General features: G+C 27.5%; 6 protein-coding genes across 6 annotated transcripts; 1 reads left to right on the top strand and 5 right to left on the bottom strand.

The window, feature by feature from the left end:
• Nucleotides 1-17: 17 nt before the first annotated feature.
• LOC122631491 lies at nt 18-1,255 on the top strand. The gene is made up of 3 exons (XM_043817224.1): nt 18-222; nt 498-992; nt 1,081-1,255. Exons 1-3 carry the CDS (start codon nt 204-206, stop codon nt 1,227-1,229), a joined length of 663 nt encoding a protein of 220 aa, XP_043673159.1. The 5' UTR covers nt 18-203; the 3' UTR covers nt 1,230-1,255.
• A 293-nt stretch (nt 1,256-1,548) lies between these two features.
• On the bottom strand, nt 1,549-5,076 carry LOC122631488. The gene is made up of 10 exons (XM_043817220.1): nt 4,522-5,076; nt 4,107-4,265; nt 3,832-3,996; nt 3,567-3,737; nt 3,370-3,478; nt 3,146-3,302; nt 2,911-3,046; nt 2,626-2,817; nt 2,128-2,502; nt 1,549-2,031 (listed from the first exon to the last, which is right to left on the bottom strand). Exons 1-10 carry the CDS (start codon nt 4,598-4,600, stop codon nt 1,757-1,759), a joined length of 1,818 nt encoding a protein of 605 aa, XP_043673155.1. The 5' UTR covers nt 4,601-5,076; the 3' UTR covers nt 1,549-1,756.
• Nucleotides 5,077-5,445: 369 nt separating this feature from the next.
• Nucleotides 5,446-6,494, bottom strand: LOC122631737 (probable NADH dehydrogenase [ubiquinone] 1 alpha subcomplex subunit 12). Its single transcript, XM_043817785.1, has 3 exons — nt 6,333-6,494; nt 5,869-5,951; nt 5,446-5,784 (listed from the first exon to the last, which is right to left on the bottom strand). Exons 1-3 carry the CDS (start codon nt 6,425-6,427, stop codon nt 5,537-5,539), a joined length of 426 nt encoding a protein of 141 aa, XP_043673720.1. The 5' UTR covers nt 6,428-6,494; the 3' UTR covers nt 5,446-5,536.
• Nucleotides 6,495-7,064: 570 nt separating this feature from the next.
• On the bottom strand, nt 7,065-8,693 carry LOC122631738. Its single transcript, XM_043817786.1, has 5 exons — nt 8,546-8,693; nt 8,236-8,321; nt 7,599-7,734; nt 7,443-7,498; nt 7,065-7,241 (listed from the first exon to the last, which is right to left on the bottom strand). The coding sequence occupies exons 2-5, from the start codon at nt 8,308-8,310 to the stop codon at nt 7,110-7,112; spliced, it is 399 nt and encodes a 132-aa protein (XP_043673721.1). The 5' UTR covers nt 8,311-8,321; nt 8,546-8,693; the 3' UTR covers nt 7,065-7,109.
• Nucleotides 8,694-9,517: 824 nt separating this feature from the next.
• On the bottom strand, nt 9,518-11,327 carry LOC122631797 (WD repeat domain phosphoinositide-interacting protein 4-like). Its single transcript, XM_043817899.1, has 7 exons — nt 11,113-11,327; nt 10,709-10,976; nt 10,374-10,614; nt 10,148-10,296; nt 9,975-10,076; nt 9,785-9,903; nt 9,518-9,711 (listed from the first exon to the last, which is right to left on the bottom strand). Exons 1-7 carry the CDS (start codon nt 11,159-11,161, stop codon nt 9,605-9,607), a joined length of 1,035 nt encoding a protein of 344 aa, XP_043673834.1. The 5' UTR covers nt 11,162-11,327; the 3' UTR covers nt 9,518-9,604.
• Nucleotides 11,328-11,881: 554 nt separating this feature from the next.
• Nucleotides 11,882-13,717, bottom strand: LOC122632153 (ATP synthase subunit gamma, mitochondrial). The gene is made up of 3 exons (XM_043818681.1): nt 13,563-13,717; nt 12,565-13,111; nt 11,882-12,489 (listed from the first exon to the last, which is right to left on the bottom strand). Exons 2-3 carry the CDS (start codon nt 13,089-13,091, stop codon nt 12,123-12,125), a joined length of 894 nt encoding a protein of 297 aa, XP_043674616.1. The 5' UTR covers nt 13,092-13,111; nt 13,563-13,717; the 3' UTR covers nt 11,882-12,122.
• Between the last annotated feature and the right edge of the window lie 80 nt (nt 13,718-13,797).

The following is a 13,797-nucleotide window of genomic DNA, read 5'->3' as shown; positions in this document are numbered from 1 at the left end:
TATGTACATATGTGTGATCATGTACGCGGAAGAGAAAGATGGAAGAATTCGATAGCTTCAAAATGTAACAATATGGATATTGATAAAGAAAAAATTAACATTTAAACAAAGTATACAGATAAAACTGAATAGCAGAATTCTCAGTCATAAATGATTTTTTATTAATTTGTGGATTATTTTTAACGTGTTTCTTGAATACAATAATGGACGAAAAATCTTCAGGTAACAATTTCGGCTTAATAGTTTGTTTTTTTTAACAACAATTGTTGAAATACGAAATATAATTGGTAAATTAAAAGGCAATACATAGATAATTTTAGAAATCATTGTTATCATTTTATAACCTAAACTTTTCATTTTAATGAATATATAAACGTTATAAATGTCATCTCGAATCACTATAAGAAATATTTTAAATTACGAATTTATATTTTTAGATTAATACAATTTCCCAAACCAATCTCTGCTTCAATGTGTAACAAATGTTGGTTTTATAGATAATGCTATTTCTACACAAAAATCATTACCATCTTCTTATGATCCTGGTTGGAATGATACACCAAAATGGGCATCTCCACATGCAGGAAATACAAATACACCTACAAAAAGAATATTAAATAAAAGAGTTCCATTTCCTTTAATTTCTGGGGAATTAACAAGGAACAATACTGAATGTCAATCTAATGCTGCAGGCATGCCATTATCACCTCCTCCTCCTCCTCTGCCTTCTCCTTTAAGTTTGAAAACAGCACCTCATGCACCTTTAATAATTCCTTCTGATGCAAACGCTGAATTTACTTGTACAGTAACAAAATTTGATAACCAACAAGCTTTAGTTGATACTATGGCAAATTTAGAATTTATAATTAAAAAATATGTGATGGAAAATAAAATAGATGAAGTGCAAAGAAGACTAGATTTAATGAAATCTTGTTGGCTTGATAATAAATTAAATGATTCTATACAGCAGAAAATACTTGACATTTCAAAGGGTGAGTTTAATATATAAAATATATAATTAATATATTATTTAATAGATAAAACACAAAAATTAAAATAGTATCTATTTAATGTTTTTAGCTTTAAAAGACGAAGATGTTGAAAAAGCAGACAAACTTCATATTGCATTGATGATAGATCACACCAGTCTGTGTAGTGCTTGGATACCTAGTATTAGGCACATAATTTCTGCTTTAAAGGAAAAAAAATTACGCTCCGATGATATATAGATATATAGAATATAATTTACCAGAAACTAATTTGAAAATTCATTTATTAAAATACAGACACATTTATTTAATGTGATACATTACTTCTAGATATTTTTTCTTTTATATCTATATAATTAGTTCAGTATATACAAATATTGGTATATATATTTATTTTTAAATAAAATTTGTATATGGAATGCAGCATATAGATGTTGTTTGTTTTTTTCAGTCATAATATGTTTCTGATATTATATCACACAATTGATATCACGTAATGTTTCACTATAAAAATTTGTTATAAATTTGTCTGAACTAATTAAAATTATAAAAATCGAAACACTTCTAACATTATTATATATTTCAGTTCCACGATAATCACTAACACAGTTTTATTGATAAATATCAATGATTGTTGTTGGATCATACTTAAGCCTATACACATTGGATATAACTTATCAATTTATGCTCACGTTTGAGGACTCAGCTAACACTCTGTTTAATGAAAAATATTTGCAAAATGCACTGTATCATTCATATAATAAATCTTACAACTCATCATTATCACTAGGCTTTGCTAAATTGAAATCAAGTATTTCATCTGAAGTTAAGAAGCGAACATCACTATCTTCAGAAAGCGAAGAATTACCAGTGCCACGTTTGTAAGTTTTCCTTCTTGTAATTATAAAGAATGCTACTATTGAAACAACAATGATTCCACTCAATATGCCAATGATTAAACCAATAATACCAGGCAGTCCAATTTTTCCACTGTTATGATGGAATTTTTTAGGTTTTTCTATTCTCACACTTATTTGTGGGTCTGAAATAAAATATTTATTGCATTATACTGAAAAAATAAATATAGTAGTATTAATACATTCAAATTATATAATCTAATAGAAACTAAATATATTACCATATTGTTTAGTTACTTCAATATGTTTTGTAGTTGTTGTCATTGATTTATATGTTGTTTTTGTTGATGATGTTTTAGGTACTGTAATAGGTACAATTACATGAACAAGAGTAGTGGTCTTCATAGTAGGTTTTACAAATATTTTTGGTTTTGATACTTCTGTTTCTCGTGGTTTGGTTGTATTAGGATCAATATCATCTTTCGGATTAATAAGTATATGATTACGATTGATGGTTGTTGACAAAGTTGTAGTTTCATACTTCACAGCTTTAGTAATGTTTGGCAACAATCTTGTAACATTAACTCTGTTTTGATTTGTAGTAGTAGTAATAGTAGCTTCTGTAATCTCCTGAGTAATTCCATCATCTGTAAAAGCTATAAATAATCTTAAATGAGTTTGAAAGGATTGTATGTATGTTTTTTCTTTTTTTTTTATAAATATTAAATTAATATATCATGATTATTTTTATAGTATATATTTAAATAATGGATTATTACCAAGAACACAGTATTCTGCATAATCTGGACAACAGAGAGAATATTCTGCACAATCCAATGTGCATTGACATTGTTCTACTTTATATACAGGTGGTTCTTCATCTTGTGGTTCAACATTAATCAACTGAGATGTAGTAAAATTGTTACATTTCCCTTGACAAGTTTGTGATGCACTTACTATTTCAACTTGATCTGAAAATTTTTAATATTTTATAAACTCTAGTAAAAGTTGAAATAAGCTAAAAAATTAATTTAATTATTATTTTTATTGAATAGATGATATACCATTATTATTAGTTGTCATAGTAGTAGTACCAATATCACTTGTGTTTGTCTCACATTCTTTTCCTTGCAAAATAGCAATATCATCAACAGCAATATCACTTACATAGCTTGTACCTCGTTTACCTTCAATTATTATCTATAGAGTAATTAATAAATAGATGAACTCTATAATTTCAAACAAAAGTAGAAACTGTATATATAACTATATATTATAGTTATACAATTGTGAACTGACCTGAAAATTTTTATCTACTTTTGGTAAAGTAAAAATACCATGTAACCATTGATTTCCTTGATTACCTTCCTTATGAAACATTAACTGTGGGTTAATATCAGTTTCTGTTTTAAAATAGACTCTTAAAGCACCCATTGCAGTGCCATACATGTGATACCTAGAAATACATTATTGAGAATTATATAAGTAGATTTTTTTATATTATTTAGATATCATTTAATTACCAGAATGAAAAACATCCAGATTCTGTTAATACAGAGTTATACAGAGGAGAGATAATTCTTGCTGTATCATTTACCAAACGTCCAGATGCCTCAATGTAAAGATAATATCCTGAAGTTAAGGGATATTCAAATTAATCTCCATTTTCTTTGATAGTAAAAAAAAAATTGTAATATGAAAAAATATGTTAAATAAGTACCTTCATTTCCAGCTCCCAATGTATGATCATACGTCGGGCCCGTGCCAATATGCGAGCTCGGTGTTTCGAAATTATGTCGCTGCCAGTCAAAATCATGTAGAGGATCCTGCTCCCACCAGCAAAAATCCGGTTTCTCGAAGTCGCATCTTGTAGGTGCAGTCGCGTTTGTATCTATTTCATTTTTATACTCATTTTCCTCGGATATATATACACGTTAAAGTATATACGCCCGAAATATAAAACATTCAATTATCTATAAAATTACCTCTACAATACGGAGCTGTTGCGTTCCAATTATGACCGTTGCAATAAATTTCAGATGTTCCTATTAAAGCGTAACCAGTTTCGCAGAAATACATAAGTATCGCACCATCATGTTTTTTCGCCACTAAAGCGTGTTCGGGTGTAGGGAGAGGGGCACATTCTGCATCTATGGATATGCAGGAATATAATTACTTCCAATGTAAAGATAACTATTATAAAAAATTAATTTCATACATTAATAATTGATCTATATAAACAAAACAAAGTAACACTTACTAACACACACTGGTGTTGGTGTATCCCACTGACCATGTATACACGTGGAATATTTATTTCCCACAAGAGTGTAACCATCGTTACAATTAAATCTAACGATTCTTCCTCTAGCCCTTGCACGTACCCTCCCATTTAATAATCGTACAACGGGACATCGATCTAATAAGAAAGTAAAGAAAAATATTTCAATGTTATACAATTATAAAATACGCTTCTGTCTTTAAATTTTTATGAACAATTTCCTCCCACAGTTAAGCTTCGATGATCGGTATTATCTGCGATATACTACGTATAATTTAAAAAAAAACGTAGGTGCTTGACTGAGTCAAATTAATTGACTTTTTTTTAAATATAACTTTAATTCTTAATAAAGATTTGGTAATGCAATTAAAAAAAAAAAAAACATGTGACTTACTTTGTTGTGTTTCTTCTGAATAAATAATACACTGGCTTAAACAAATTAATAATAAAGAAAGTACAGTAAACCACCTCATCACTATTACACTTTTTCTCAAATTTATAAAACTATTTAAAATTTAGATAAAAATTGTTTTCTCTTTTTCGTATACGCATCGACGTTCAAATTACTTTCTGGCGAAAAATAAGATTTTTTTTTTTTAATGATTGTTTGAAAGTTATTAAAATTATTAAAATTTCCCAAATAGAATTGTAGAATAAATCGTGATTAAAATAACGTAGCAATTCCCAAAGATAATAAACCGATCGTTTCCAATGTATGAAAATAGCGTTCATCGATTAAACGAACTGAACGTTTGAATTCAAAAAGAACCTCTCGTTGCGGTGATCCTATTCTTCTAGTGGAAGTAGAGAGATGACTTCCGCTGATGCGAATACGATTTGGTCCATATCTGCTTCCACTTTTCTTATCAGTCCCGACTATTGTCAGGCCTTGAAAGGAAATTCCAGAGAAGGCGTTTCATACGAGATATGTACATAAGTTTAGAATGTATATATACATATATACATATATATATATATATATATATAAATCTTTTATATATAACATAAATATATTAAATATAAATTCTATTATAATTTAAAATTATATATATAATTTTAGATATATATTTTTTTCTTTTGCCATTTATTTTATTTAAATTGGAAAGTATACCTAGCATTAGTAGATAAAAATTTTAATGATAAAATCTACAATTACTTGTGTTAATTTCGACTATTAAACTATGAGATCTTTAATAAAGTATATATATCATATATTTCATGAATCACATATCATAAAATTAATCATATATATCATAATACTTTATAGTATAACGTAAAATAGCAATAAATTAATATATAACACAGAATAAAATATCTATTAATATCTACAGATTCACTTTATTATTCTGCTTTAATTATATGAATCATGGAAACAGTAGTAGACTACCTTACTCTAGCATTAATTAACCCTATTTTGAAGTTGGTGGTTTCCAAGGTATAATTTTTGGTGATGTTGTTGTATAAGGCATGTAAGCCTTTGAAGTACCAGAAAAATTTTGTTCATGATCTAACATCCATTCATATTTTGGTCGTGATGGATCATGATGGGGTGGTAAGTCAGTTTTATAATGTAACCATCCATACCATTCTGGTGGAACTTGTGAAGCATCGTAATTTAGTCCCACATGTTCTGCGTATATTACCCATCTATTACGACCTAAAATATATTTCAGTCATATAATTTATATATCTTAATAAATTTCTTTAGAAATACTATATATATATTTTTTTTAACTCTTACCTACAAAATACGCATTATTCTCATAATATTTATTCCCATATTTATCTTCACCAATCAGGACTCCTATTTTTAATTCATCAGTTCTAATAAACATAAAAAATTATATCGAAATAAAATATGTAAGAAAACCATCATAATTACATGATAAATTTTCTGTATTATTACATTAAATCATTTATTTACTTACTATTATTATACATTAAATTATCATATGCAGTATCATTTTTTATTTTGAAATTATAATTTGATTATATAATAACATTAATATTGACATTAGTATTAGTAAAAAGGTTAATTTTGATAAGAAATGAAACTGCATATGATTTTATTTATTTGCTAAATTCAAAGATTAAAAATAAATATAGACATAAAAAATTTCACAATCGCTGCACAATTCTAAAAGAGAAATTATATATGCTTTTTCGATATATTTTTATATAAATGTATATGATAAAAATAATAACCTAAATAATGTCTTCACAGAATTAATAATTCCTTTATTATGTTTTATTATTTGGAATAGTTTCCCGATCTTATCCAAACCTAACAATTTCGCCATATTTGTTATGCACTGCGCGAATATAACGTTAACGTATATAACAAACAGAATTCATCTACCACATATATATATATTATAACTGGACAAAATTCTCTTATATAGATTTTTCGTTCAGAGTGCGCTAAAAGCAAGCTTGATCATATGAACAACTACAAACTAATAAAATAAATTAATTTTACGTTGAATACAATTAAATTAAATTATTAATTTTTTCCCATCGAAATCCAGAATATTTTTGGCAAAGTATTTTTATTGTTACCAAGATAATTTTGATAAAGCATAATTATAGTCATATGCTGAAATATTTCTGTTATGAGCGTGCGTTATTAAAAAGTAAATACTATGTAACTTATTTTATTGTATGTAAAATATAAATAAAAAATAAATCTTAAATCTTTAATCCATAAGATTACATTCTCCAGACAATAACTGCATATGACCCATGGTCAAATACAATCCTAATGAGATACCCATGCTTACAATTATTACAATAAAAAAAAGTTAATATATTCACAAAACTAACTTTCTATTTTTATATCATGATACTTTAAAGTTTTATTTACGTCTTACGCTCTTTTAATTACAAAATTCAACTTAAGTCGAAATTAATTAGGACAGGTAATTGTATTATAACTTATTTACTTTAATAAAATTTTATTATTTTGATACATAACAAAATTCTTTAAGAATTAGAATTAGCGTTAGGTCCACGCCGACGTCCGAAAGTTTGAACAACATTCACGAATCTGCGATTATATTGAATACGTCTCTTGGCACGACCGGTCTTCTTTTTACTTTTTTCTTGCTTTTCAACCTGATAAAATACATTTAATAAGTTTATTTGAAGAGTTGATTTATATGAATGAATGTTGCACATTCATGAAAAGTTAAGTTGAAGTTCAGTACTTAACTTCACTTTAATCTGCTTTTAATATTGCACTAATTCTTTTTTATAATTTGAGTAATACAAATTATAATTTAGACTTATTAGTGCATAATAAATGTTATAATTTACCTTAGGAGTTTGTGCCTTTACTTTTCCAGCACGTGCTAAAGAACCATGGACCTTACCTAAAAACAAAAGAAAAAAATAAGAAAAGGAATGTTAAAATGATAAAAAAAAAAATAAATAATCAAGTTAAGTGAAAATCAATATTATAATTAGATTTACCTCCAAGTAAGGGGACTATTAATTCAAGCGTGTGAAATGGAAGATCTCCAACAACAGCTTCATTTTCTAATAGACTGCCAGCACAGTAAAGATTAAACTCTACATTTTCAATGTTTTCCAGTGCTGCCAGCTTCTCCTGCAAAATGTAATAATATTCTGCTTTTATAACAAGTTTTGTCTATAAATTAAACATGTTAAACATCGATCTGATTTTACACAAATTGATGTATTTGCATAATACTTTTTTAATATCATAAACCTTTAAAAATATTTTTAATAAAATCTAGAAAATTGATTACCAGTCCTCAATGACCCATCAGGCGTTAAATATGTTACAGAATTGTCGAAAACTTAAAGCAAAGTATACAAACAATTTTTGTTCATACATAAATTAAATAAGTTTTCTTATTACTTTAGCATTATTGCTCATTCTAACATTGCAAATAATGCAATTGTTAGATTATCATTTAATGCAATCACTGTATCTGATATAATAGAATATCAAATAAAAATATAGATAAAACTTTCAAGTGAAGGATGTCTTATCTATAAGCTTTACTTAGCAAAATGGCTGGAATCAGCGATCACATATTTTATGGCTTAAATTCGTAATCTAAAAATTCAAAATTAATCATACCTTAATTTCCAGAATAGTTTCATCGTTCTGGCAATCAACGACATGTGTTTGCTGGCCACGAATTTGGAGCTGCATGGTTGTGTAATCTAAAATATAAAATTTGTAAAGTGAATGCACGTGAGAAACTTCAAAGTTCGACATAACCGATCTTGCAACGCCACGTGCATCGAAATTCTTATAAAATAAATAATTTAAAAAGGATGTAAATGTGTGTCTGTATATGAAAAAAAGATATAAGAAAACAACTTTCTAGTTTAAGTATATTTAAGGTATGAAAAAATGAATTATTAAAACATAACGAAATACTTGCCTTGTTACAACGCAATACACAACTAGAAAGAAGCAAAACAGGAACTGACTCTGGCTTGTCAATTGACGACACACTTCACGATAATAAAAAGTCACAAGATTAATCTGCTATCATCGATTATAATTTATAAAATACGTAGAAACGTATACGATTTATCTATTTTATCTTTTAACGGATTAAATAAATGATATAAATATCCAATAAACTTTAGTAGTATTCAATAGACCTTCAATGTGTCACGTCTAACAACATAACAAAAAGTGTAATTTCCGGTTATTGTTACCAACTGTTATTAAAGTATCAGATAACTTCAGTGACATTCGGGAGTTTAAGGTTATTATATTTATACTATAACCTACGAATTAATTTTAAGTAGATAATTTATCATTTTTATTGTAAAATTGTAATTAACAATTTTAATAAAATTTAATATTATTAGTATTAATTGTTTTTCAACGTAGGTATGATACGATGGCTCGTTTTAAAGGTTGGAGATATGGAGTTTTTGTGGGAAGTTTTGTAGGATCGATTGGATTATATATTTACTCTATATTAATTCACCCTATGATGAATATTGATCGTTATAGTATGTATAAATCGTAATTCATTTAAATTATTTGAAACATTATTGATTGTTAATCTTGAATTTTAGAGGCAATAAGAGAACATGCTAGAACACAACTTCCTCCTGATAAAGTTATTTAATCAATTTATTATATTGAATGCTTAATGTAAAATTAAGTAAAATATAGTATAATCTTACATAATAACCAATGAAATAATTAAATTATATAAGATAGAAAATAGATAATAAAAGGATCTTGGAAAGATACAAATCTAATATAATTTTCAATAATCTTTACCAAATTTTGTTATATTTAAATAATAACAAAATTAAATTGTTTGCGAAAGTTTTTATAACAATTAGATATTCTTTGTTTTTTCTTATTTATTAAATATATTGAAATTAGCTAACTTCCCTATAAAGTTTTTATTTACTGTAGTAAAAAATTCTGAATATGTACAAAATTTAATTTTTGTAAATATAACATTGTTTTGTTAAAAATCATCATCACATACATCAAGGAAGACATCGAATGCTTCACGGTTACAATTACCATCTGCAGTGAACACATACTTGTGAAATGTTCCATCCATACATATAGCTGGAAAATAAAAGAACATATATTCAATATTATATTAGTAAAAGTTAAGAATTATGCAAATAATAAGCATTACCTATCACAGAACTTCTTCTACCAAATGCACAAACACAAGCACATTCTGGTGGTACCGTAAATGTAGCCAACGCCCACTGACTTTCAACATAATTTCCCAGAAATCCCATCTTTGAAAAACTATAAAGAAGTCAATCTTTTTAGGCTTGCATCATATTTGATTCAGAAGTTAGTTAAGTGTATTCACATACGTAGATCTTCTGTTCAGATGAGTATCTTTTAAAGCAAATATGTGTACAGTTCCCTTGTCACTTGATACACAGAGGAATTCTGAATCTCTACTAAATGTGATACTAAAAGAATTGCAAATTAGAAAGAATCGCAATGCAAAGATATAAGATATATATATAATTTTAAATAATACCAATATAATGTAGCAGGATCCGCACCTCTTCTTAACTCAACAAGTAAATGTCTACGTAAAGAATCCCATACTCTGACTAATGTACCCTGAGCAGAAGCTGTTGCAACCATTGTTCCACTTCCATTAACAGCAATACAAGCCAATGCACCCTAATATCAAAATTTAAATTAAAAAATTTTTTTTTATATTTATTTATTATATTTACAATAGAATGTTAAATTAATACCTGATGGGCTGCAAGTGTGGCAGGAGCACTAGAACTTCCTGCTTCTGTAGCACCTAAATCTATCAACTGTACACTACCAAGTTTGTGACCAGGAAAAGCTAATAATTGCTTTTGTGCTGTTGCTAGAGTAGCTACTTCTACTAAACCTTTAGGATTGTCTCTTGTTTCCAATGTTAATAATCTTCTTGTAGGCGTAGGAAATGAAAACACATGTATCTCTCTTTGAAGAGCCACTATCATCCTAAATCATAAAAATATTCTTGTAATTTCTATTACATTAAATAGTTTTTAATCATAATAAATACATGTAAAGTAGAAAAGCTTTGGCAACTTACTTGTCTCTACGTAATCTAACAGCTTTAATTGGACTAGTGAAAGTAATTTCCATTACAAACTTTTTAGAAAGATCATCGTAAATAAGAACAGTATTTTCTGCAAATCTTGGACGTGTTCCTCCACCCACTATAGCAATAACATTTGTTCTCCAAAGCATTTCTCCAATTGCAATGCTACCCATGAGATCCTGTTCAAAGTGAGCTTTTTCGACTAAAGGTTCTACATTATATATTCTTAAACCAGATTCCATACAACATGTAAAACATCCTAAATAGACAGTAAAGTAGTAATTTTTTGTTTTTAAAAAGTATCATATGCAATATCATATAATGCAATTCAGAAATTTTATTTTGATGTTAGATATAAAGAATTAATTTCATTAATTCAAGACAACAATACGTACCTTGGTCTTGATTAAATCGTAAGCCAAGAATACCTCTTTTTCCTACCATTATTTATTTTTTTTCAACAAGCTATGTTTTTTCTAACATAAGCTTTTTTAAGTTGTCGAAATAAATGTTTGTGTTCGTTTCCAAACTAACATGAGTCTGATACATCAAGTTACAAAACAATCTTATTTATCAATGGGTATTTTCATCATTGTAGTAATAGCTGTTAGAGCTAATTTTTTCAAGCGTGATTATTGGTCGCATACTATGAATTAAATCTGTATTAATATAAAGACCAATAAACGTTTAGCATAGCTTTCAATGTAGTATCGACGTTCATGAAAACGCAGGTTAATACCTTTGTTTCATGTATCTCACGCGACTGCGCAATTAGTTCGTATTTTTTGAATATATAACAATGCATAGATAATAAATAAAAAGTTGATGTTATTACATTAAATAATATATTTCTTGTTTTTATTAAATATTTGAAATAATTATGACATTTTTAACATAATCATAATTAAGGTTATATTATAATTTTTGGGATGGAAATATATGTATGTATATATATATATATAAGTGAAAAAAAGATAAGTAATAAGGACGTTAATAGGATTTGCAAAGTTTTTACATGATCCTTTAAATTATATAAAACACATATTATAAACTATTTGAACGTGATAATATTGTCTTTTTTTATCAAGTAAGAATAATTAATGACAATGATATAAGATTAGGACATGTATAAACTTCTTTTCATGAAAACTAATAAAATGACTATTTTCATATAATATAATATCATATAATTTAATAAATTTATTCATATGGACTTAATAATAGAAGTGCAGTTTTAGTAATTCAGAAATCTCAATCATTTGTTGAAAACAGTATGTATTCATGATTAGTCCAAATTGTTTCTCTACAATATTTTAGACTTATTCAGATACCCCTTCTGTCTGTTTTCTATCTTCTATTATTCAGTGCTAATATTAAAACACATTATGGTGTCAAGATGGAATATTTAATCCAATGCAGCAGCACCAGAAATAATTTCAATTAATTCTCTAGTAATTACAGCTTGTCGTGTACGATTAAATGTAAGAGTAAGCTTATCAATCATTTCTCCTGCATTTTTACTGGCATTGTCCATGGCAGTCATACGACTGGATTGTTCGCTGCAGGCTCCTTCTTTCATTGAATAGAATAATAAAGATGCTAACGAGAATTCTAAATAATTTTGTATAACATCATCATCAAGTGAATCATAAACACTTAACTTAGGAGCACTTAATACTGCATTTTTATCAAACAGAGGCAGTTGATCAACACTATAGGATACCACAGATTTGAATTGATTATATACAATGCGACCAGATCCAAAAGTATAACTGTAAATATTATATAAGTCAATAACAAATTTGAGGAATATATAAATATACATATATTAAATAATTACTACATACCCACTGTTCATGATTTCTATAGCAATTTTTGCTGCATCATTAAAAGTAGGTGGCTTACGTCCTACTTCAGATGCAACAAATAATATATTTTTAGCAAATAAACGTGATAAAATTGCACGTGATTTTTCTCCAACACAAATAATCTTTGTATTTTCTCGTTCTGCAGAATCTGCTAATAAGGCATCTCGAATATTACGTGAAACACCAGTATGTACTGCACCACATAAACCTCGATCACTTGTTATTGCTACAACTAGCTTCTTTGGTTCTTCAGCTGGTGCAGAAATCTCAGCTTGATCATAAAATATTTTGGTGCCAACACCAAGTGGACGAGCCTGTTTTAAATCACGTTCTGCCCGATTATATTTAGCAGCAGAAACCATCTTCATGGATTGTGTGATTTTTTGAATATTTTTTACAGATTTAAGACGTATAGAAATGGCTTGAAGTGTTGCCATACCTCGTTGTTGCTCTTGCTGCTGTTTCGCAGCAAGGCGAACTATTGAAGACATACGATTGCAAAACATATTTGTTTTAATTGTTACTCCTGTAATTTTATAAAAGAAATAAATAGAAGATCAGTTTTATTCACATTATATATTATACATTTATACATTTATTGGATTATATATAAAGATAGGTCTGAATTGACTCAGTCAATTCAATTATTTTGAATGAAATATCTGTTCATGAGGCTTAATGAAGGATTAATTTTCAGCAAAAAAATTGATTACTTAAAAACTGACATCATAACAAAATGTACAACATTACATAATGATAGACACATAGCATCATTTACATTTCATAACAGATTTTAATTTCTACAAAATTCTTGATTGGTAAATTGGGCATTTATATAACTATTGAAAATCAAATATGGCAATATCAATTTCGTTTTCAAAGTTTTGGAAATTTGGAAATTGTTTCTTAGCAAGCTTTAAATTTTTTTGAATATTTTTAAGTGAAAAAAGAATTTATTTAAAGGCAAGAAAACTCACCGGATAAAACAATTAACTGAATTATATAAACTCGAAACTACCGAAGCTCGTCCACTATTCTGGCACAGAATAGTAATTCATAAAACAGGCACAATCCACACCATACTTCTCAATGTCTTCCTCCGTCTCTTCTCCTTATTCGACGAAAGTTGCGATTGCGCGATCGATTGAATAATGATAACCGAATAGCGCTAATTTTAAATGAAGAATCAAATATTTTGAATGAACATTACAT

Source organism: Vespula pensylvanica, chromosome 9 (assembly GCF_014466175.1).
Source record: "Vespula pensylvanica isolate Volc-1 chromosome 9, ASM1446617v1, whole genome shotgun sequence".
In the NCBI taxonomy this organism is placed as follows: domain Eukaryota; kingdom Metazoa; phylum Arthropoda; class Insecta; order Hymenoptera; family Vespidae; genus Vespula; species Vespula pensylvanica.
The sequence above is the reverse complement of the archived record's forward strand: the minus strand, read 5'-3'. Positions and strand labels throughout refer to the sequence as shown.